This window comes from Tachysurus fulvidraco, chromosome 24 (assembly GCF_022655615.1).
Source record: "Tachysurus fulvidraco isolate hzauxx_2018 chromosome 24, HZAU_PFXX_2.0, whole genome shotgun sequence".
NCBI lineage: Eukaryota > Metazoa > Chordata > Actinopteri > Siluriformes > Bagridae > Tachysurus > Tachysurus fulvidraco.
Genome location: NC_062541.1, coordinates 17,561,389 through 17,586,388, shown reverse-complemented (window position 1 = coordinate 17,586,388; position 25,000 = coordinate 17,561,389). Strand labels below are relative to the sequence as shown.

The following is a 25,000-nucleotide window of genomic DNA, read 5'->3' as shown; positions in this document are numbered from 1 at the left end:
TGGTGTAGATTCTGTATGGAAGTACATTCAGACTTAGAGACGGTGTTGACTCTCTCTCTCTCTCTCTCTCTCTCTCTCTCTCTCTCTCTCTCTCTCTCTCTCTCTCTCTCTCTCTCTCTCTCTCTCTGTGTCTCTCTCTCTGTCTCTCTCTGTCTCTCACTCTCTCTCTCTCTCACACACACACACACACACACACACACAATCTCCCTCTCTCCCTCCCTCCCTCTCTCTCTCTCTCTCTCTCTCTCTCTCTCTCTCTCTCTCTCTCTCTCTCTCTCTCTCTCTCTCTCACACACACACACACACTCCCTCTCCCTCCCTCTCTCTGTCTCTCTCTCTCTCTCCCTCCCTCTCCCCCCCCTTCTGCCCCCCCCCTCCTAGGTGTTGGCCAGTCTCCGAACTGTCAGAAGCAACTTCACCATTCTTGCCAATGTCACATCGCCTACTGACAAGTTAGTGCAATGTCTAGAAATCAGTCTTACTTTCATCTCTGCCATCTTTCATGTGTCACACTGCGTACGCAGAGCCGTCCAGCGTGATGTAGAACAGTTTCTCAGCCCAACATGCCATATGCATATGATTTATAGAACAATTCATAATTTGACATGCAGAAGGAATTGTAGCTGTGTCATAAAGTTTTATTTCTATTTATAATTTTGAGGATAGTTAACAAATAATAATAATAATAATAATAATAATAATAATAATAATAATAATAATAATAATAATAATAATAATAATAATAATAATAATAATAATAATAATTTGACCCAAACCTAGTCTTTTTTATTTTGCTCCTTCAAAACCAGCTTGTTTACATCCATCACTTCGAGAGAGCTTGTGTTTCTGTGTCAGTGTGTTTACCCCTGCAGGGGGCAGCATTCATCCATGAAGCTAACTACAATTCTCTTTGTGTCCACAGGAGGTCGCCAGTTACAAGCCAATCTACAGTTCCACCAGCAACGCTGTCTGGTATGTTTACTGTAATAAATATTAGTCACTGGAGAGCATCTTTCTCTCTCTCTCTCTCTCTCTCTCTCTCTCTCTCTCTCTCTCTCTCTCTCTCTCTCTCTCTCTCTCTCTCTCCCACACACACTAGCACTCTTCCCACACACTGTCTCTCACATTTACTTGCACCACGCTTCCTGTTGTAAGCACTGCTGCCAGGACAAAATGAATTATATCACCGGACGCAGTGGAACCATATGGGCACCAGGGGCTGGAGGCCTACCAGACTCTTTAATCAGACTAAAAACAGCTCTCAGTAGCTTGCCCCCATGATGGAAATAAATTACAAATTGTTTAGAGCCTGTGCTGTTCTGCTGAGGCTGGAAGATAAACGTTAACACGATGGCAAAACCCCCCTTGATGCCACTCTTAAAGCGTAATGATGGGGAGCCAAACCCCTTTTCACGAGCACTAACACTAGAGCTGTTCAGTGTGATTTACACAAGTTTAGGATAAACAGTATCTGTTTTTACTAACTACAGCTGCCCGAGTTTTTAGCATGTGGGTATTATTTGTTCATTTATATTTGACTTTACTCTTCATTCAGTCTGATATCTAGCTGCATGCTGTACATAATTAAGCAGGATGTGAGAGTGCCTTTTGAGTACATGAGTGCATTTAGCAACAGCCTCTTGTCGCAGTAGTACCCGTCATACATCGCTTTGCTTTACCCCTTGAACTTTTCCACATATTTACTGTTACAATTTAGAGTCAAAATTAATTGGTATCTTTGTCATTTGATTCACACAAACTGACGGTGCAAAATTTTACATTTACATCATTTGACAGACTCCCTCATCCACAGTGACGTACAGTTATCTTACTTATACAGCTGAGCAATTGGGGGTTAAGGGCCTTGGTTTGGGGCCCAGGAAGGGCAGCTTGGTGGCCCGAAGATTTGATCTCACGACCTGCCAATCTTCCAATTTTCTATTATTAGGCCAACACCCTGACCACTGAGCTACCACTTCCCCAAAATACTTATTTTCCTGTGACAAATGGTTCATTAACACTATAAGAACTACTACTGGCTTTAGGCATATGACACTTTGAGAAATAACTCTTTTGGATATGACATTTTTGGGATAAAACTTATAGAACAGGAGTCTTTGGAAAACTCTTTGGGATATGTGTCTTTGGGGTTAAATCTCTTCCAGACTGGAACAGGTTTCCTTTAAGGATTGTCCTGTATTTGTCTCATCTCTAACCACTCTACATTACATTACTTAATAATCTAAGGTGGGATTGAAATCTACTTGTAGTAAAAAGTTAAAAAAAGTGCCTAAAAGTTCTAAATGTGTAGACAAAGACTTTCTGTCCTTTACCATCACCAATCATGGTTAGAGAGATTTGACAAATACTGTATTCAAATATAATTTAGCTTCCCATAAAATACCAGGCTTGGAGGTTTGTCAATCACATAAACCAAAGGTTGCAGGAGCTCGCACGATTCCACACCGGGTGGAATTCAGGAAAACAGTCGCTAGCAGGACTTTAAACTCATTTTGCACTAATGCACACTCGTGCATAAACGATGTGCAATGCTGAATGTCAATGTTTTCAATTCAATTCAATTCAAGTTTATTTGTATAGCGCTTTTTACAATAGACATTGTCTCAAAGCAGCTTTACAGAACATAAACACAGAGCAGAAGGTAAACATAATTAATGTGCAATAATATCTCATCACTCAACCACTATAGATATTTATTCCTTATTAATGTGTACTTCTATCTACACAGAGGCCAGTGAGCAATAATATCAACACTTACTCAGACTGCTCAGTGTAAAATCTCATTACTCAGTCACTTGTTGTATATATTGAAAAATTGTAATGTCTTACTTATTGTTTGTGCTTATATGTTTTTTTTGTTTTGTTTTTTAACACCAGACAGCATCAGTGCTCCTTATTTCGTTGTATACAGTAAATACAATGACAATAAAAGTTTTTATTTATTCATTCGTTCATTTAAAACAAAAGTGTGTGCATGTGGTAGTGAGCAGTAAAGGTGTAAAGGCAAAGAAACAGATCTTTAACTTTATTCTGATTCTGTATATTTTGCTTCAGACCCACAAGCTGTAATATCAGATTTCCACCAGACCACATATAGAATTATAAAAATATTATAATCTATGATCAGTTCTCATATTTCAGACAGATGTGATAACTTTGAGGACTCTGCACTGCTGTGCTCCTTTAAAATAAAGCTTTTCTATTATCTAATATCTAAACTTCAAATTTAAACTTTACAAATGTAAAAGTGGCCGACAATGCAGGAATGTAAATAAGATGAGATTAATTCACTGTATGAGCTTGTATTCAGTCATAATGCATGTTTATGATCATCGGTTAGCGTGATTAGTGTGATCATAGTGTGTTATATAGTCACAAGTGAAAAAGATCACAGAATTGAGCAGCACGTCCTGCGTACTGGATAACTCTGTGTATCAGAACCCAAAAGCATCATGTGCTGCATCACTACAAAAATAATGTAGTAAATAATACTAATAGACAGAAATAATAAGTTGTTAAGGAAACATTAATACCAAGAGACTTTCCTTGATAATGAAGGTAGTTTTTATATCATAGCTCTACACTCTGTATGATTATTGGACTGTCTTTGGCGTGTTTTCTTTTCTCTGTATCGTATCAGTATCGTATTGATGTCATTACTGTATTTCTGATATGTAAAAGAGGTCAGCAGTTATACAGTGATATGTTGGGTAAAATTTGTCATAGATCTTTCAGAATGTCAGCTATACGGTGAGGGAATATTTCCTGGTTAGATTTCTGACTGTACAAAGGGGTTCAGCACGGTGATATAACATTGGTCAAATATGTAAGTAAAATTTTGTTAATGTTGTAACTATCCTTGTGTCTGTAATACAGAAGAGACATACCAACAGCTGGCACGGGAGACCCTGGAGGAGCTGGACTGGTGCTTGGACCAACTGGAGACCATCCAGACACATCGCTCTGTCAGTGAAATGGCCTCCAACAAGGTGTGTTTTCCCCCTTTTTTGTGCCACTGCCATGATTCCTACACAATTCCTACAATCCGTTCAGCTGGTTGTCACGTGAACAGTTTCACCTCTGGTCTGGTATCAGCTTGTATGTCTGCATGTATCTAATCCCTCCTGGTCAGGGTTACACTCATGTGGTGAAGTAACAGTGACTGTATAGCAGTGACACTCTACAATGTCATGTGGACAGCGAGATTCCAGCTTATTAGCTCCAATGCTTTTACAACACCAAAGTTCAGATGTTTGAAACAGAAATGTAAGACTGCAGAAACTGAAAGTTTAGTTGTGGTTTGTTTTATCACACGTTGTTCCATTTTAAGCTGAGCTGCCAGTTTTTGTGTGTAGGTGCTCATTAGCATGAGGAACTGATTACAATATATTTTCCAACTGAGTACACTCTCTCTCTCTCTCTCTCTCTCTCTCTCTCTCTCTCTCTCTCTCTCTCTCTCTCTCTCTCTCTCTCTCTCTACTGAACTGTCTGAACATTATACAGTGTGTGCAACCAAATGAGCATTTGTGTGAATGCCTGCCAGTGTCGTCTATACTCTGGCTTCTGGCTTTTAGAAGAGGGAGGGGAGAGAAAAGTGAGTGCAAGAAAGAAAAGGAAATAGAGGAAGGCTTGAAGAGGAGAGAGAGAGAGAGAGAGAGAGAGAGAGAGAGAGAGAGAGAGAGAGAGAGAGAGAGAGAGAGAGAGAGAGAGAAGGGGTGGGGAACAGGGTGCTCTCAGGTCCTGATGCTGTCTAAGCTTTAACCTTGGTTGCTATGGAACTGCAGCAGGTTCTGCCTCTCCTGCTCCATCATTGGCTCACTGTGGTGACTACAGAACATGCACTTTCCATATTAGCCAATGACAAATTGTTACTTCTCTTTGCTACCGTTCTCTCTTAAAGAAATACAATCATTTTCTCATTTCTGTTGTTGCTCTAAAACAGCTGGGTTGAAATTGTCAGTGCAGTTCTTTCTTTTCCTTTGTGTAATTGTACAGTGTGGACGTGGCTGACAGGTGAAAGAAGGAAGCTTGTTGTTTCTATCATCAGATTCTGTGACAGAATCTGGTGCTTATGCGTTACTGGGATAAAAATGTCTGCAAAGTTATACACACTAAGTGCCACCCTCTCAGTCCCACAGACACAAACACACACAGACACTTTCTTTTTTTTCCCCCACACACACTGACATGCCCTCTGCTGCACATGCGCAATCAAGAGTGCACACTCGCACACTCACCCCACACAAACACACATGCACTCTCCCATCAGAAGAGGCTTATTAGCTTGCAGGAGCTGTCTACAGCATCCAGGGAGACAAAACTGAAGATTCAGTAACAGGCAGCGCTGGATCAGTTAGCCAGACATATCTGTGTGAGGATTCAAGCAGCTGGTGCTCTAAAGGGAGGCGACTGCGCAGGACAGACAGGAGCTGCAGCTTAAGCTCTTTGCTGGAACAGGATCGGTGCACACCGTGGCAACTTGGGGCCCGACTCAGAGCTCCGCGGTGGGGGAGGGGCAACAGACCCAAGGACAGCGAGCGAAAGACAAGCTGATTTTCCAGACCCATGCTTGAATAGAACTGCTAAAGGCCCTGGCTCTATTTTTGTTTCCCTCTTCTCTCCATTTGTACTGCTTGTCTGTTTGTGTCTGTGTATGTTTTGGATCATGTTGTTGTTAGTAGCCAGCTGGCTGTGTTGTTTTGTTCCATCCTCTCCTGTCATCACATTCGCTCTTTCCGTCTAATCCATCATCGTCATTCTGGTCTCACTCACCTTTCAGTCTCCCCACACATCCATCCTCACACTTTTCTTCCATTCACTACACTGTCTCTATCCTGCTCTCCACTGCCTTCTCCTCTTCGTGCCCTTCAGACGATCCGTCTTTTCCGGAATTCTCCATCTTGGTCCACTCCTCTCCTCTCCTCCCTCCCCACACGGCTGGATTTGGGTCAGCTCTGCTCTCTTGCTGGGAAGCAATGTAGCCCTCTCGGACTGCGGATCCAGGCGGCTCCTGGAGAGCCGTTTACAACTCACCCTGCACTTAACACCTGCATGTCAAAGTCCTAGGGACCGAAAAACAGAGAGGAAGAGCCCTTGGGTGCCTGAAATCTTGCCAATCCACACTCTGGAGTGGCCTGGTGGGGCTGGCTGTGGCCTCAGCAAGCACACCCTGACTGCGCCCGCATGCCGCTGGGGTACAAGTGCTGCACCAGCCCCACTGCACTACTGTGCCTCCTGCCTGTGCCAGAGGCCCGTGCCACCGGTCTCATTCAGCATGGGTGTAGTGGAGGCCATCGAACCGGCCACATCACCTGGACCTTCACCTGGCCCTGCAGCCTACCGTCTGCCCCACTCCTCCAGCTACAGCAGCCTGCAGGGCAGAGCAGGGGCAGAGCTGGAGCTGGGGGCAGTTGGAGGACTGGAGGGAGGAGGGCAGGCCGCAGAGCGCAGGAGCCCATTGATGGACCTGTTCTGTGAGACCTGCTCCAAACCCTGGCTCATTGGCTGGTGGGACCAGGTAGGAACTAGAAGTAGAGGCCTGCTAGGCCACATGGGGAGAGAGGTGTGTCACCTCATTAGGAGGGTTAAACACCAAGGGTGAGGAAGGTTAAGTATGTCTGGTTAGACTTGAGATCTGAAAAGTTTTTAATAATAAGATGCTGTACATACAGTATAAAACCTTTAAATGTTGTGTTAACTGTCTGTCTTTCTCGTTTCTATATCAGTGTAAATTATAGACATCCAAACCTTCATTGTGATAAAGAAATAATGTAAAAGAACCAACCATCCAACTGAATAAATAAGAAAATTAATGTTATTTGTTGTTAAAGACAAAAAGATATTAAGTAATAAAGCACATTTCAATTGGAAACATGTTTAAGTGAAACAGCTGAAGTCTGCAGAAATGTGCAAAGTTGTGTACGACATAACAGCTTATTTCCTAATAATCTAATAACCTTAAGTGAACACTGCAGTAATGAAATGCAATGATGTCACTGTAAAGACAAACAGTCACACCATATATTGATCTGATCTTTTTTTCAGCATCCTCCTTGTTTACCAGTAATTAGTTTGATATACAGAAGCCTTTTCGATTCAAAAGCATCTTTGCTTCACAGATTTATGGTACATGAGCAGTTTATGGTCTACAAGGTGTTTGTTTTGGTCTTCAGATGGTCTCTGAGCTGTGAATCCGATCGGTCGCATGTCTGAGACACAGAGAAGAATTGTTGTTGTTTAATGGTTGTCTTGTCTCATTCTCTCCTTCTTTTCGGTCTGTCCATCTTTTACAACCTGTGAGCACTCAGACTACACCAGTAAATATTAAGTGCTTTACTTCTCCTCCTCCTCGGATGGTTATCGTTTGTTCTCCTTGGAGCATTTCACTGGTTTTTCTTCAGTTGTGTCTTTAAGACGTGAGATTTATTTGTTGTGACAGTCTTCATTTGGACTGATTTTTACATCAGGTGGTCAGGTCTATTGATTCTTAATGAAAAACTTGCCCAACCTATAGACTTCAGACCTTAGGGAGCCAATTCAATCGTTATGACCTGAACTGAAAGTTATTTCAGTTCTTCTAGCTAGTGTATAATGGTGATGAGCTTATTTAATGGCAGTGGGAGTTAGATGGCATGGATGAGTGAGTTAGATGGCATGGCCTTCTTTAGGAAACATGCTAAAAAACATAGTGGCAGAATATGAGCATCTTTAACAAATCTTTAATGAGGAAATTCTAACGATGGCCTTCTTTATTATATTAATCCTGATATTTTATCTTATAGTGATTATATTTATATAAAATGAAAGGCCTGACCTTGATAAGGGACTTTTGGAAGTTTATGGTATTTTTCAGTATTGTTACTGGTTAGGAAAAAGTCTTTGGTGTTTTGAAGCAGTTTGCTCATGTCTTTTTATTTATGTCTAGTCATATAAGAGGCTACAGTCTAATTTGGAGGGGCATCATGATCGCTGAGTTGATCAGGATCAGTTATTTGCAAAGGGAAAAGATGAAACAGAGAGAGAGAGAGAGAGAGAGAGAGAGAGAGAGAGAGAGAGAGAGAGAGAGAAGGAGAGGCAGCAGATAGAGCAGCTCTGTGCAGGGATGCAGCAGTGGAAAGAAAAAGGAATAAAACAATCCATGGAAAAGCTCCATGATTTGGAGAAAGATTAGAGGCAGAAAGCGAAAGAGCAGAGAGATTGAGAAAGAGTGAACTGCTGTATAAGCGATGACCTTGAGGAGGTCAAAGACAGACACCTGCCTACTCTCTCTGACTGTCACCCAACCAGTTGACTCGCTCCTGTACTGCCGCAGGAGGGAGTGTGTAGAGACAGTTGCTAAGGAAACCTGCTGGTTGCCATAGAGATTGTAATGTGTGAAGGACCAGGCGGTGGGACCGCGCTGAGGTCTCATCCGAATCCCACAGCGAATCTGTCGGGTCTGCTTATGTCTTTTACGCTGTGTTTTTATTTAACCCTAACAGTAAAATAGTGATGTATAAACATTATATATACATTTTCCTCTTTGTCTTAGCATTTGGCCACAAATAGCTGCTCCTGCCATTGCTTCAGTTCACCGATTTGTCCTCGGCCTGCTTGATTGGTCTGATAAAAGTTTCCCTAACTATAGACATTATTGACTTGAAAGTAACATCAGAGATGAGATGGGTTTAACTGAGCATCTATCACATCCTACAGACGTATGTGTATCACATTACAAGCACACACACAATAACAAATGACACACACACACACACACACACACACACACACACACACACAAACACACACACACAATGAGTTGATTTCAACAGACTCCTTTAATCACATTTGATTTGGTCTAATTGGCTTTAATGAACTGCTAAGTAAAAAATGCTTATTGGTGACAGAAATGTTTTGCTGAACAATCAGACCACCAGTCTGTTAAACCCCAGTCTGAGCTGGTAAAGCTTCGAGAGATTCTTCCAGCTTCATTTATTCACAAAAAAATTAAAATAAATAAAAATATCTTTTAGACATTTTAAAGGCTTCACCGGTATTCTCATTAAAATATCATCTATGATGTAGCATTAAAAATGCTAATTCATGGCTTTATCTTCCAGCACTTACAAACTTTATTTTGGTAAACCATTCCATTGTCATGTCGTCTGTCTGAGATTATTAGAGAGATGTCTCATGAATGAGTGGTTTGTAGGGTTTATATGCTATTGTCATTGTACTGATAAGGTCATAGCAAGGTTACATAACCAGAATATTTTTTTCTTCAATGGCTTCTTTACTTCCTTACATTTCTAGCATACAAATTAGAAACAAGGAGGATTTTGGTGTCCTGTTCTATTTGTTGTGAAAGATATATAATGATTAATTACAAGTATCTAAATGCTAAAGAAAAGACCCTGTACTCATGATTTGTAACCGATGCGAACACATTTGTAATTTTCATATAGTTTTGTACAGTATTTCAGACCAGGTATCACGATAAATACTGTAATATCATCCACCCCTCCAATGTTAGTGTTCATCAGAGACATTAATCATTCTCCTACATCTGTCCTTCAGTTTAAGAGGATGCTAAACAGAGAGCTGTCGCATCTGTCTGAGACGAGTCGTTCAGGGAACCAGGTGTCTGAATACATCTCCACTACCTTCCTAGGTGAGTAAACTCGCTCCTCATGTTGCACAGAATCCAGCCCGATTCCTCTGGTATTTTTAACTCCAAGGAGCTCCAGCTTGTCTTGTCTCACCAAATATTAAAATTAACTTGAAGCCTTGCTGAGGTCTCCTTGTGTTCCTCAGACAAGCAAAATGAAGTGGAGATCCCGTCCCCAACCCTGCGGGAGCGTGAGAAGCCCATGTGCCATATCAGTGGTGTGAAGAAGCTTACACACAGCTCCAGTCTGACCAGTAAGGCCCTGCCACGATTTGGGATCAAGACCGAGCACGAGGACGCACTGGCCAGGGTACAAACTGCCTTAGCTAACACACACAAATGTCTTTAAGCAAGATAAGCCAGACAGTGCTTATCATGCTTAAAAAAAACTGTATATGCTTTCTGCAGGAGCTGGATGACTTGAATAAGTGGGGCCTTAATATTTTCCGAGTGGCTGAGTTTTCCAATAACAGACCTCTGAGTTGCATCATGTTTGCCATCTTCCAGGTACTTGAGCTGTTAAAGTTCTGGATTTACTGTAGCTCTGTAGAACGTACCTGTATTCATCAAGAAACTGGTTGATTAATATGATGTTAGGAGAATCCCAGTGCACCACAGAACATGCTGTTTGTTGGTCTTTACCCAAGGAACGTGATCTGCTGAAGACATTTCATATCCCAGTGGATACGTTCATTACCTATGTGATGACGCTAGAGGATCATTACCACGCCAATGTGGCCTACCACAACAGTCTGCATGCGGCCGACGTCACACAGTCAACGCATGTGCTGTTATCCACGCCGGCACTGGACGTAAGTACAGCTCTTCTCATAGCAATTATACAAATCCAACAGATTTGTTGCTGGCATGAGTCGTGATATATTGTGAGTAAATTTGATTTTGTGTCTTCAACAGGCTGTTTTCACTGATCTGGAAATTCTGGCTGCGTTGTTTGCTGCTGCCATCCATGATGTGGACCATCCTGGAGTTTCCAATCAATTTCTCATTAATACCAGTAAGCCCTCACTGTAGAACTGTACTGTATACGAATAACAGCATGATCACATGACTATAAATAAGCTCCTAATGAAAGGATTTATAGCTGCAGTAGAGGCAGACACTCGAGTTCTTCCACTCCAACCTTAGACACACAATGTCTTCATGGAGCTCTATGTCATGTGGAACAGTGGTCGAGTCTCTTAGTGTCAGTGAAGGGAATCTGTAATGAGACAATCCAAACACTGGTATGTTTCGAGGGCTTCATCTGCTTGAGCTGTGTATTTGTGTCTTTGCAGACTCAGAGCTGGCTCTGATGTATAATGACGAGTCAGTTCTAGAAAACCATCACTTAGCTGTGGGTTTCAAGCTCCTCCATGAAGACAACTGTGACATCTTCCAGAACCTGAGCAAAAGACAACGCCAGAGCTTGCGCAAGCTGGTCATCGACATGGTGAGGCACTGGTGACACGATGTGTTTCCACACAATTACAAATATATTTTTACTTTTCTTCTGACCCATGGTCTGTTTTCTTTGTCCTTTAAGGTACTGGCAACAGACATGTCCAAGCATATGAGTTTACTGGCAGATCTAAAGACCATGGTAGAGACTAAGAAAGTGACCAGCTCAGGGGTGCTACTGCTTGATCATTACACCGACCGCATACAGGTAACATAACATTAACATTATTTAGCAGACATTCTTATCCAGAGTGACTTACATTGTCTTATTTCAGTTTATACACCTGAGCAATTGAGGGTTAAGGGCCTTGCTCAGGGGCCCTTGCAGTGGCAACTTGGGGGACCTGGGATTCGAACCAATGACCTTCTGATCAGTACCACATCCCACAAGAGACACAAGAGACAGACACCATTATCATACCTGGAGTACAATTGTACAATTTGCATTTAGGTAGTTCGATCCTATCTTATTTCCTATCCTAGCTCATTTGAGAACTGCTGCTCATGTAGCATCATATGATGTGGACCACTGATTCAAGGTCATGCTCAGTTGGTCATGTGGACAAGGTGGTCATGCTCAGTTGGTCATGTGGTCAAGGTGGTCATGCTCAGTTGGTCATGAGGTCAGGGTGGTCATGCTCAGTTGGTCGTGTGGTCAGGGTGATCATGTCAAGTTGGTCATGTGGTCAGGGTGGTCATGTTCAGTTGGTCATGTGGTCAGGGTGGTCATGTTCAGTTGGTCATGTGGTCAGGGTGGTCATGTTCAGTTGGTCATGTGGTCAAGGTGGTCATGCTCAGTTGGTCATGTGGTCAGGGTGGGTTATGTTCAGTTGGTCATGTTCAGTTGGTCATGTGGTCAGGGTGGTCATGTTCAGTTGGTCATGTGGTCAGGGTGGTCATGCTCAGTTGGTCATGTGGTCAGGGTGGTCATGCTCAGTTGGTCATGTGGTCAGGGTGGTCATGCTCAGTTGGTCGTGTGGTCAGGGTGGTCATGCTCAGTTGGTCATGTGGTCAGGGTGGTCATGCTCAGTTGGTCATGTGGTCAGGGTGGTCATGGTAATAAAAATGAGATAAAATGTAGGTTGCTCTGAAAAAGAACATCTGCCAAATGTCATAAATGTAAATCATAGGACAGAGTGGTCAGCATGTATAATGTGAGCTGGTTAAACTAGCCCAATCTAAAGGTGACAAGACACTGAACAGGCTCATGAGTGTCCTCAGTGGGGAAAAAACAAGACCACCCTGATGAATAGCTGGTTGAACAGAACTACCCCATGGCTGGGTGCAATCTCTGAGGAGAGGGTGTGGGTTGGGGAACTCCAGCAGAATCAAAAGATTGAGTTTTACCAGGTGAACTGAGATCTGAGCAGAAAGATGAGTGTCTGAGGGAAGAGAGAATGTGTTGTGAACGAGTGACATGGACATAATAGTGGTATAAAAACCCATGTGAGGCTGTGGCTTCACTTGGAGAGTAGTTATAATAGCAGAACACAAGAGGACCTAACACTGGGCCTTAATGTGGAGCACTGTGGCACAGTGTGAATAGTTGCTGCCTCACAGCTCCAGTGTGATGATGTATCTCCAGCAGAGACATGAGAGGACTCCATAATATCATAACATCCATAACATCATTGATCCACCACCATATTTAACCATGAGACTGGATACTTTCTGTGTGTTCTGACCACAACATAACTCCAAATGTAGATTTAGTGATTTCAGGTGATGAATTTAATGGGTTGCTCTCAGGAAATGTTTCTGCTGTGAATCTTTCTAAATAGCTCCCTAAAATGTTTTGATATGTTTCTTGTTGTGCTTAATGCCAGATAAATGCTTATGTTCACTATGTGTGTATCACCTCAGATGTAAAAGGTTTCTGAGAGTGTATAAGTAATATTTTAAATACTAGGGTGATATTCTGAATACTTTTAAAGTTCACTGGACAAAAAACATGTTTCATTGTTTTTTCTTTAACAACAGGACCAACACTGTCCAAATGTCCCCAATGTCTTGTGATAGCTCTTGTCAGGACCTAACAGTCTGGGCTTTGAACCAGTGTAACATGAGATTAATGTACAGTAATAACACCTCATCATGCTCATCTGACACATCAAACACAAATTTGGCCTTTAGGTGTTTGAAGATTTTGAATGGAAGAATTGAAATCATCGTTCATTTTATAAATGAATCAATCTTACTCCTGCTCTTGAGAGATGCCGATAATTTTGGAGCTTAGTACAAATCATTTCTTTTTCAGCATTTGTGAAACAAGTGACAGACTAAGGCCTGCTGCCTTTATTTTAATACACTATGAATTTATCAGAAGCTCTATCAGGGGTTGGTTTGTAATACAGATCCATTTGAATGTGGCTGGAAGGAATATTATAACTTGTCCTTGTGGTCTTTTACATGTGTTAATAGAGCTTTATGTATGTAATAAGTGAGAGTATTAGTACAAACTATCCGTTTTTCAACATATTTTTCAATATATTGACTAATTGTCAATACTGTATATTTCACTTTAATGAAATCAAGGGGGGGGGGGGGACACGGTGGCTTAGTGGTTAGCACGTTCGACTCACACCTCCAAGGTTGGGGTTCGATTCCCGCCTCCGCCTTGTGTGTGTGGAGTTTGCATGTTCTCCCCGTGCCTCGGTACTCCGGTTTCCTCCCCCGGTCCAAAGACATGCATGGTAGGTTGATTGGCATTTCTGGAAAATTGTCCGTTGTGTGTGTGTGTGTGTGTGAGTGAATGAGAGTGTGTGTGCCCTGTGATGGGTTGGCACTCCATCCAGGGTGTATCCTGCGAGGTAGTTCGGATAAAGCGGTAGAAAATGAGTGAGTGAGAGAGTGAGTGAAATCAAACATGTTAGAAACCAATGATGTGAACATGAACTTAGTTTTGGCTTTAATATATTCCTTGTATTAAAATTCAATAGATGAATAATAAATAAGATTTCCTTGGAATGGTGGTAGTTGTTTATTGGATCTTGAGGGCATTTGAATTTAAAAGAGGAGTTTCATAGTTAAATGATATTCATATTATGTGTATGTTATGTTTCTGTGTAGGTCCTGAGAAACATGGTGCACTGTGCTGACCTTAGCAACCCCACGAAGCCTCTGGCGGTGTACCGGCAGTGGACAGAGCGCATCATGGAGGAGTTTTTCCAGCAGGGAGACAAGGAGCGTGAGCGTGGGATGGAGATCAGTCCCATGTGCGATAAACACACTGCATCTGTGGAAAAGAGTCAGGTACATATGAAACACACACACACACACACACACACACACACACACACACACACACACACACACACACACACACACACACACACACACACACGCTAGGGATACAACTGAATATGAATACATTACACAGATTAAACAGATAATGTGTTCTAAACAAATACAAATGCAGATACGAACAGGATGTGCACTAGACGTTTTTCTGGGATGTCAGATCTCTGATGAATTAAAATCATCCTTTAATTCATTTTTTTTTAAAAACAATTTACTTGTGTGTTCATTGTGCATGTTTTTATCACTCTGAAATAAATGTTCTCCAAAAGAAAATTGTACAAGTTTTATAAAAATTCAGTTTAACGTTTTATTACTAAACAGTGTTTAGAGTATCACTAGACAGCCCTGCCTCAGCTTCATGGGAGAATCTGGGCCAGTGAACTTCCTGAGCTAATAATTTGAAATAAATATTAAGCTTGTTAAATGATAATATAGGAACATGCTTACAGTCACAGCCTTTGTGAAAAATTCATTGCCATTTTAAGAAAAATGAGTCTATTACTTGTGTAGCTGGGTTCTGTGAATAATACTCACCAACTGCACATGTGTACAGATGCTAAGACCTAATCAGCTAATGACATATGATCTAGCTTTGCTATAAGTTATTATTACTCAAGGTGACTTGTGTGAAATTCTTGAATTCAGCAAAAAGTACATCGTAGTCATTTGGCCAAAACCACATGCGAGGCGAGTTTATCCCCAGGACATGCAGATCTCCCACTTTACTAAAGACACGGCTAGCAAAAAGACCATTTGCGGAGACACCCATTTGAGTTTGGTCTCTTGCCTAGAGTTGTGACGAGGAGCCTTAAGGGACTCCAGCACCAGAAGGAGATCCCACAACAAGCTCAGGGAACTTTGGTGGATGCAAAAAAAAAAACATTATCCCTTTCAAAATGGCTGTAAAATATTTATGAATGCTTAGCTGAGTCCTAACTCTGACCCAACCGTCTGAACCGCAGACCTCCTCACTCTTACACCATCAGTGTCTGATCTCATTAATGCTCTTGTAGCTGAATGAACATAAATATAAATAATTCAATTCAGTTCAATTCCGTGTTATTTGTGTAGCACATTTAACAATGGACACAAATTGTCACAAAGCAGCATTACATATAATTTAAAAGTATAAATGTTACCATATTAATGAGCATAGTTTTGGAATGTTCAACAACACGTATGTGTGTGATGCTCAGGTGTCCACATACTTATGGACATATAACCATTTGTCCTTTCTTGTGTACAGGTTCAGGTTGTATGTGGCTGTGCATGACCAGGTTTTGACTGTATTCACTACTCTAAATATACTTAGTACAGCATGTTTTCTCAGTAATCTTATAATGAATTAGTTTTTGGTAACTTAATAAAATACTAAATCAGTGCCTGGTATTTGTTGCCTTTAAAATAGACTGTGCAAGAAAGACTTTCCAAATCTGTTCCTTTTCCTTTTTCTGTTCCACTGGAAACATATTACACCATTTTGAGAGAATAGTTTATTAAGTGATTTGCAAAGGATGTTTGTAGTTCTTAAATTTTATATTTATTCTAATGATGTAATATAAGTTAGTTCATTATTAATGTTATGCTTCAGTTTAGAATTGATGGTTAATTTTAACTGTAGATTTTTTTAAATTATTATTTATTTATTTATTTATTTATTTATTTATTTTAAATAATCCCTCTCTGATAATTATGGGATGCATTTATTATCTTGGAATATGTGTGTAATATGTTTCCATGATGTTAAAAATAATAGACATTCCTCTTATGTGGAAATTCTGGACTTACCTAAAACTGGATGTAATTCATGCTGACTATGCAGAAGAATAATTTTATACTGTATAAACTACTGGTGCTCCATAGTTTTAAATGGGGCTGTAGCACTACAGCAGATAAAAAAAAATGGTATGATATTTGATTTTTCTACATTGATGGATGGATGTAAACTGAGCCCATTGTAAACCACTGTAATGCGTATTTTGAAATTCTAGCAGTGACCCCGGCATGCTTTGGCTTTTCAAGATTAATTTAGAGAGTCTGAGGGTTAGAACAAGGCAGATGTTTTCTCAGCACTTCTTGCATTGACTCACTGTAAATTATTGTTGCTGTGAGCTGCTGTTTTGAGTTGGTTAGTTTCGAGTCTGTCCACAGCATGTGCTGGCTGCTAGAGACCAACCTAGCTTTATTTGCAGACATTTTTGAGACTGGAGTTGAACCTGGTGACTGGTCATGGTGATTGGTCATGGTGATTGGTCATGGTGATTGGTCATGGTGATTGGTCATGGTGACTGGTCATGGTGACTGGTCATGGTGACTGGTTATGGTGATTGGTCATGGTGATTGGTCATGGTGACTGGACATGGTGACTGGACATGGTGACTGGACATGGTGACTGGACATGGTCCCAGAGGAGCTAGACAGGAATGACTGTCCACTAGCTTGTAATGATGTCTCTGTTGAAGGACTTGAGCCTTAGAGATGTGGTTCAAAATCACCAGTTTCAGCTATGTCTGTTGCCAGGTTGGTATGTTCCCTAGAATATAACTGAGACTGTACATGTTTTTCTGAGCTTTGTGTCCATGGGGTGTAGCTAACAAACAGTTACCAGTAACCAATCATACAGTAGCATGGCAGCATCTGCACTGTGATGCTTTGAGCGCAGAACATCTCAGATAAGGAAAACTTAAAGCACCAGAAGGCATGTTTCTGAGATTCTCTTTAGTAAGTTATCACAGAAGTAAATGAAGGTTGAATGTTAGACTGTTAGAATGAAGGATTGTTATGGAATTATCTTTGTTACAGACTCAGAGTCACCATAAGGTCAAATATCTGAAATAATCTTACAATAATAGCTTCTTTTTGTTGAAGAGACTTTGAAGACTATTTTAAGGCAAGTTTTGATTTTGGTCATATATCAAACAGCGGACATCCAACCCTGTGCATTATGGGGGTTTTTCTTTTTACCCTAGGACTAAATCCATATTAGCCGATGAGTCCGTCATCTTACGCACCAGTGCTACAGGGTTATCTGTTTGTATAAACATTAAACATTAATTTCAGTCATCTACCTCCAAGGTCAGCAGGGCAACATAAGAAATAACTAATGGACACAAAAGGAAAACCTATTTCAAAATTAACCCCTTTTGTAATTATGAAGATGAAATAAAGGGGGACACGGTGGCTTAGTGGTTAGTACGTTCGCCTCACACCTCCAGGGTTGGGGGTTCGATGCCCGTCTCCGCCTTGTGTGTGTGGAGTTTGCATGTTCTCCCCGTGCCTCGGGGGTTTCCTCCGGGTACTCCGGTTTCCTCCCCCGGTCCAAATACATGCATGGTAGGTTGATTGGCATCTCTGGAACATTGTCCGTTGTGTGTGTGGGTGAATGAGAGTGTGTGTTGGGTTGGGTTGGCACTCCGTCCAGGGTGTATCCTGCCTCGATGCCCGATGACGCCTGAGATAGGCACAGGCTCCCCGTGACCCGAGAAGTTCGGATAAGCGGTAGGAAATGAATGAATGATCCATGTTCACCTTGTTCTCTGAGTGGTTATTGGTTATCAGGGGCTGGGATCTGGAAAGCTTTCTGACAGCCTCATCTTCTTAGCCTGATCCAGGAATTGAATAAATTGACAAAAATTAGCCACACGTCCAAGCAAATGAAATTTTATAATCAAAATTTTAATTTGCATTTCAATTTCTAATGATTTGAACTGATCCACTGTAACACCAACGTCAGGAGATGTGCATTTAATGTTAACTTAGCCATACTCTCATGCTAGATAATGTTTGATCAAATCCGCACCTGCCATGTCGCACTTTCACATAACCTCATAACCCACCTTTTTATCTCTTATGTCAAGGTTGGCTTTATCGATTACATTGTGCACCCTCTGTGGGAGACCTGGGGCGACCTAGTGCACCCTGACGCTCAGGAAATCCTGGACACCCTTGAGGACAACCGGGACTGGTACCAGAGCACTATTCCCCAGAGCCCCTCACCCCCTCCAATCGCAGACAACGAGCTTGCCTCTTGCACAGACAAGTTTCAGTTCCAGCTTACCTTGGAAGATGAGCCAGATCCAGAGGCTGGGCCAAACCACAATCATATAGGTGGCACTGAGCAGGAGGTGCCAAAGGATCTGAAGGAAGGGGAGAGTCTTGGGGGAGGACAGGATGATGGTGATGAAGAGGAGGAAGTGGCAGTAGAAAGAGGGGGGAGGAGGCGACTGCAGGTTCAGTCAGTGGTGGAAGAAGAAGATGAGGAAAGACATTCAGAGGGAAGTCCAGTCGAGGAGGCAGAGGAGGAAGAGGAGTCATCTTTCTCCCCTGCTGAGGATACGTGAGGCTCTATAGCTATCAGGACGTTCGCAGGAGTGCAGGTGGTCCCGTGAGAACTCTCTTTTTATCTGTACCTTACCCTCTTCTTCATGGCCATACCATGAACAAAACAATATTTCTTCACTCAACTCAATAAATGTTTTATTTTATTTTTCAAAAAAAGGGAAGAATATAATATTATCAGAGAAGTAATTCACACAGTAACTGTAGATTTGGAATGGGTGCTGGGCCCTTTTCTAGCAGAAGGTAAGAGTCTGCATGGAGGAATACAGTTTTAGTGGTGTTTCAAATGGGCCATTTAGACCATGTAGCACTCTGGAATTTTGGTAGATCCCCATACACATGCACATTGAAACCAACATTTAGACATAAACATGCATAACCACACATTCACAAAACAGTTTCAATAATCAAATCACTACAGATATGTGCACAAGCCTGGGGGAACTTTGAAGGGATTTGGGATCTCTTTGGAAAAAGCCATCTTAAAAGGAATACCAACAATTTTCCATCTCGGTAGTAGTCTTATTGCTCAGAAACAGCTTTTACTGCATTCTTAACAGAGACTCAGAAATTACATGATTAGTTAAATAAGAGTGACTTTATTTTCCATTTCTGTCGGAAATAAAGCTGTAAGTCTGCTCTTGCTGCACAGAAGCAGAGGCTTTGGCTGCTGCTTTGAAGGCAGGAGGATGGTGAAGTGGAAGCATGAGGATTGAAGTGGCACAAGACTGGACCTGTGGTGCAGGTCTGGCCCCTATTTTTCCCTTTACCAGGAGTGCTACCAGTGTGAGATGGCCACGTGCCTTTCTGAACCACCAGCTTCAGCTCTGGAGCTGCCGTGAAGCAATGCATCGTGGGATAGTGGTGTAATTTTGTCTTCATTTCTTGATTGTTGCTTGTGTTAAGCTCTCTCTCTCTCTCTCTCTCTCTCTCTCTCTCTCTCTCTCTCTCTCTCTCTCTCTCTCTCTCTCTCTCTCTCTCACACTGTTGTGCATGATTTGCGTCTATGTTGGAAGCCTTTCTGTTATTGTGTTGAAAACCTCATTTTATTATGTAAGGTCTTCCTTGGTTGCTTCCGTTTTGTCGAACATTTTGGGGACTGAATTAAGGAACTAGCCATGAGAGTTGCTCATGGTCTACTGTCTCCTATCATGTTTAATGCAAACAAGGATAGTCACTTTTTGAGAATAAGCCATGTTATTCTTCGGAATTTATGATTTTGCCTTCTTTTGAATTACATTTCAGGATGGTCCTGTGAAAAGAGTGGAAATCACAGAATCCTGTCAATAGCAGCACAGATTCACTTTCACCCGCTCATATAATGCAGCCATGCTTCATCACAGCCAATAAACTTTTCCATTTTGGCTTACCAAAGGAACGGGTGGTAACTAATACCTTGGCTGAGGGGTGTGATTGGTAGAGAGTCGCAATTGATCCAGTGAAACTGAATGCAGGGAGTCACATGCAGCCATTATTGAGTTTGATGTTTTTATGCCTTAACAATGCAGGGTTTTTTGTATGTGGCACTATGCTGACTGTCCTGAGGCTCATGAGAGATCCCAGAATATTTGTGTTTTGTCTGTACACCTTGTCAAATGTCAACTGTTTAGTCCGCATTACTAGTAATATTAGCTATATTCATGGCATAGCCCATGATTATTTAAATACATCTATCTTATATACATATGTCAACGTGAAATGATCACATTTATGTTCACCAGGGTCTTTGAATCTAGGTTGCAGTTAGCCTACATCAAAATAATGGGTTGTCTGTGACTCTGAATGTAAGAGTTGACTGAGAAATGGTGGGTATATTGTGAGAAAACTTCTCTGTGGATGTGGGGACAAGCTGGTTTCTGCTGGTCAGTACCTTAGCTTCAGGTGCGTGCCTATTGCAACAGAACTTTGAGGTTACACCAATACTAACAAGGTAACAACATGCCTGGCTGAATACATAAAATAATGCATGTGATCAGACGTTATGGCTTCGGTACCTTGGTAGATGGTTTGTAATAAGTTTGTCTGGATGTTTAATTAACTGGCATCTAATTGGTGGATTATAGACTTGTAACCCCAAGGGAGGTTGATCTGTTTAATGAATCGATGACATCCCCACATACATTTGTGTATGTTACAAAAGAAAATGCTTCTGTTTGTGGCTTTTAGTTAACGAGGCAAGCTCTTAAGCAAACAAATACTTCTTGCCATTTTAACACAATACTGTAGCAATCGTTTCTTATAAAGAAATTAATTACTTGCTGCCATTCTTTTTGAATATATCAAAAGGAAAAGTTTTCTTTGGACAGTTTGTGTACAGTTTTTATTTTTGTATCATGCTGGTTGGTGATTGTGATATCGAAGAATTGATTACAAGACAATATAAATATTAGACTTAATATCACTGCTTATTTTGTATATATTGTATTGTCAGTCTGTACATTTAAAAATCACTCAGAATTTCTCATTATCACTGAGCGCTTATTACGTTTAGTTGTAATAAAAAATTTATTTGAATGGTTGAACTTTGCAGAAAAACACCCTACACACTCATTCCCTGACCCTTCCTTTTTTTAAGGAGGAAACAAACCCTACAATCACAAACTGTTTTATATTTCCGTTTGTTTGAGGGCAGTCTAATCATTTGTGAATTAAAATCCTGCACTTTATTTTAGGTTGTGAGGTTGGTCTGGGTTAAACAGTGTGTAGATTTATTCTTTTAAAGGGATACAATAACACTTGCACAAGGTAAGCACTTCTCATGGCTTGAGCCCAAACTTTTGGACAATACCGGCACTCTCTCCCTGCAACCTGACAAAAAAAAAAAGAACTACTCTGCAGTAATAATCCACATTGTAGAGGCTGGTAGTCATGAGATTTACAGTAGTTTGACTGAAGGTGTTTTTCATGGAACAGTCTGTAACAGGCTGATTTAATTAAGATTGTGGCTTGAGTAGAAAAGGGTTTATTTGTACTTTAAGTCACTTTCTTCTGATGAGAATCCTTTATGGAATGACTCTCTGGGCTTTAAACACTATGTTACTTGTTAATAAATGATGATATTATAAAGAGAAAAAAAACACAAAATGATTGTAATATTTGTAAATGATGTTGCTGTAATGTGTATAATGTGTCCAAGTTATTTTATATTATATTATTTTTATGAAAGGTTGTCCTCTGAGAGAACTGAGGTGTCATTTTGTGAATAAAATGCATTTAATAAGCAAATGACTATATATATATATATATATATATATATATATATATATATATATATATATATATATATATATATATATAATATGAAAAACAAATATATAAATATATATCAGTATATTTTTCTTTTGTTTCACTGTTCAGTACTGTAAAGTGTGTTCAAAATACAAATAAAGGATGATTTTTAACAAAAAATTTTTGTATGATTTTTGACAAAACATGTTGTGGATGCTGAAAGGTTCTGGAGCAGCAATGTACACACTGTTCATACTATTTATCTCATCAAATTCTCCATGTGTGGTTACACATGACTTCATCTATATGGAGACACCCTGAGCCCACACACAAAGCCTGAGACGTCTGTCGGAGCGGAATAATTATCTGCCGGATAAATTAATTAGGTTTTTAGATGCAGGGACAAGCTGTCACCACAGTGATGTTGTAGTCCTCATTTAAGGAGGTCAGGTTTCTAAAGGTACATTTAAACCAGTTGTGGTTCTCCCCAGCGAGTAACGGGACAAATCACCGGTACACCCTTTCTCCTCTTTCACTGACTCTTCCTACACTATACTGAGTCACTATACTGCTTTCCACAACTGATTTCAATAGTTGTCAGATCACCTTAACATCTAAACACCTTATGCCATCGTTGGACTGCTTGGAAGGCAAAACCCAGAGTGATGGGAACTTCACACAGACCTGCAGAGATGATCCAGTATTGTGGCTTAAGGCATGAAGACATTTGATACTATTAACATGAGCCAAGTGAGGGGTTTCTGAGATCGGCCAGCTGATCATCTCCTAACTGTGACGTGTGACGTATATTTACATCCTTATGTATAGATTTAACAGGTGAACATGTCTGTATGATGGCTGATCCAAGACAAACACATACACATGTTGATTTGACATCACTTACTGAACTGGGCATTCAAAGTTGGAACCATTTACAGAATAGAATATGATCAGAAATAATGGGTGTGTTTTATATTTTCTACAATTTTTTATCATCACAGAAACACAGACACACACTCACAGACACACACTATCACACAGACAGCCACACACTCTCACGTAATCACACACAGACAAACACACACGCACACAGACAGACAGAGACACACACTCACATAATCACACAGACAAACAATCACATACAGACACACACACACACAGACAAACTCACACTCACACAACACACTCACAGACACACTCTCTCTCTCTCACACACACACACACACACGCAGAGTCTCTCTCTCTCTCTCTCTCTCTCTCTCTCACACACACACACACACACACACACACACACACACACACACACACACACACACACACACACACACACACACACACACAGTCGCTCTCTCGCTCTCTCTCTCACACACGCAATCTCTCTCTCTCACTCACTCTCTCTCTCTCTCTCTCACACACACAGTCGCGGTCTCTCTCTCTCTCACACACACACGCAGTCTCTCTCTCTCTCTCTTTCACACACACACACACGCAGTCTCTCGCTCTCTCACACGCAGTCTCTCGCTCTCTCTCACACACTCTCACACTCTCACACACACACACACACACACACACACACACACACACACACACACACACACACACACACACACACACTTTCCACCAATCAGAACACAACACCGCAGTGCACGTCATCTCTCCCTGAGGTCGCCCCGGAAGTGGATACTGAATGATCAGAGTCGTTATTTTGTGCTAATTGTTAAGCTCTTGATAAAGATTTTCTGGTTCTACAAACCCACAACACCGTGAGTAGAATAATTACACCTCTGTTTCCTTATTATTATTATTATTATTATTATTATTATTATTATTATTATTATTATTATTATAAGTTAAACACTGTTTGTTTCGACGAGGTGACTTTAGCTAGCAGATTAGCTTTAGTTTATTTTCTGTGTACAAACAGAGGAGTAAATAATAACTGTTGTGTGTTAAACTGGTTTGTTTACACGGTTTAGTCTTAACTTAGTGATGAATAAACGTGAGCGCTTTTTAAACTGTTCTTTACGTGTTTATAGTTATTATCTGTTCCTCATGAGCTGCACACTGCTCCTGCTCCTGGCTGTGGGCTCAGCTACGGCTGTGGAGGTGCAGAGACCTCGGGGAGTCCCACTGACCCGTAAGGCACACAGCAACACACCTAATCACACCAGGACCTTCAGGGTAGATAATAAAATACCCCAGAAAGTCACACTATAACGTCAGCGACTGGTCTGTCTGTCTGTCTGTCTGTCTGTCTGTCTAGCTTTCTATCCTTCTGTCTGTCTGTCTATCTAATTGTTCTATAAAATTACACATTAGGATACATGAAGAAAATCTTTATATGATTAGATCACAATTAATTTATCAAATAGTTGATTTCTTCTAGAAATATTTTGTCTTTATGATTACGGCACCACAAACTGATCTTTAAAATACTTAGTGATTGGTCACAGGGATACGGTTCTGATCAGTGATCGGTCACAGGGATACGGTTCTGATCAGTGATTGGTCACAGGGATGCAGTTCTGATCAGTGATTGGTCACAGGGATACGGTTCTGATCAGTGATTGGTCACAGGGATACGGTTCTGATCAGTGATTGGTCACAGGGATACGGTTCTGATCAGTGATTGGTCACAGGGATGCAGTTCTGATCAGTGATCGGTCACAGGGATACGGTTCTGATCAGTGATCGGTCACAGGGATACGGTTCTGATCAGTGATTGGTCACAGGGATGCGGTTCTGATCAGTGATTGGTCACAGGGATACGGTTCTGATCAGTGATTGGTCACAGGGATGCGGTTCTGATCAGTGATTGGTCACAGGGATACGGTTCTGATCAGTGATTGGTCACAGGGATACGGTTCTGATCAGTGATTGGTCACAGGGATACGGTTCTGATCAGTGATTGGTCACAGGGATACGGTTCTGATCAGTGATTGGTCACAGGGATACGGTTCTGATCAGTGATTGGTCACAGGGATGCAGTTCTGATCAGTGATTGGTCAC

General features: G+C 41.1%; 2 protein-coding genes across 2 annotated transcripts in view; both read left to right on the top strand.

Moving 5' to 3' along the window:
* Positions 1-21,983, top strand: part of pde4a (phosphodiesterase 4A, cAMP-specific) — a 69,292-nt gene extending 47,309 nt beyond the window's left edge. Inside the window, exons 4-15 of the mRNA XM_047807886.1 lie at positions 382-452; positions 923-972; positions 3,898-4,010; positions 9,577-9,670; positions 9,814-9,977; positions 10,076-10,174; positions 10,315-10,479; positions 10,583-10,682; positions 10,963-11,117; positions 11,211-11,333; positions 14,195-14,377; positions 18,283-21,983. Coding sequence (XP_047663842.1) covers positions 382-452; positions 923-972; positions 3,898-4,010; positions 9,577-9,670; positions 9,814-9,977; positions 10,076-10,174; positions 10,315-10,479; positions 10,583-10,682; positions 10,963-11,117; positions 11,211-11,333; positions 14,195-14,377; positions 18,283-18,765 — 1,800 coding nt within the window. The 3' untranslated portion in view covers positions 18,766-21,983. The remainder of the gene's footprint in view (positions 1-381; positions 453-922; positions 973-3,897; positions 4,011-9,576; positions 9,671-9,813; positions 9,978-10,075; positions 10,175-10,314; positions 10,480-10,582; positions 10,683-10,962; positions 11,118-11,210; positions 11,334-14,194; positions 14,378-18,282) is intronic.
* A 1,597-nt stretch (positions 21,984-23,580) lies between these two features.
* prkcsh (protein kinase C substrate 80K-H) overlaps positions 23,581-25,000 on the top strand; it is a 14,635-nt gene continuing 13,215 nt past the window's right edge. The window contains exons 1-2 of the mRNA XM_027166564.2: positions 23,581-23,754; positions 24,028-24,128. Of these exons, the coding sequence (XP_027022365.1) occupies positions 24,044-24,128 (85 nt within the window). The 5' untranslated portion in view covers positions 23,581-23,754; positions 24,028-24,043. The remainder of the gene's footprint in view (positions 23,755-24,027; positions 24,129-25,000) is intronic.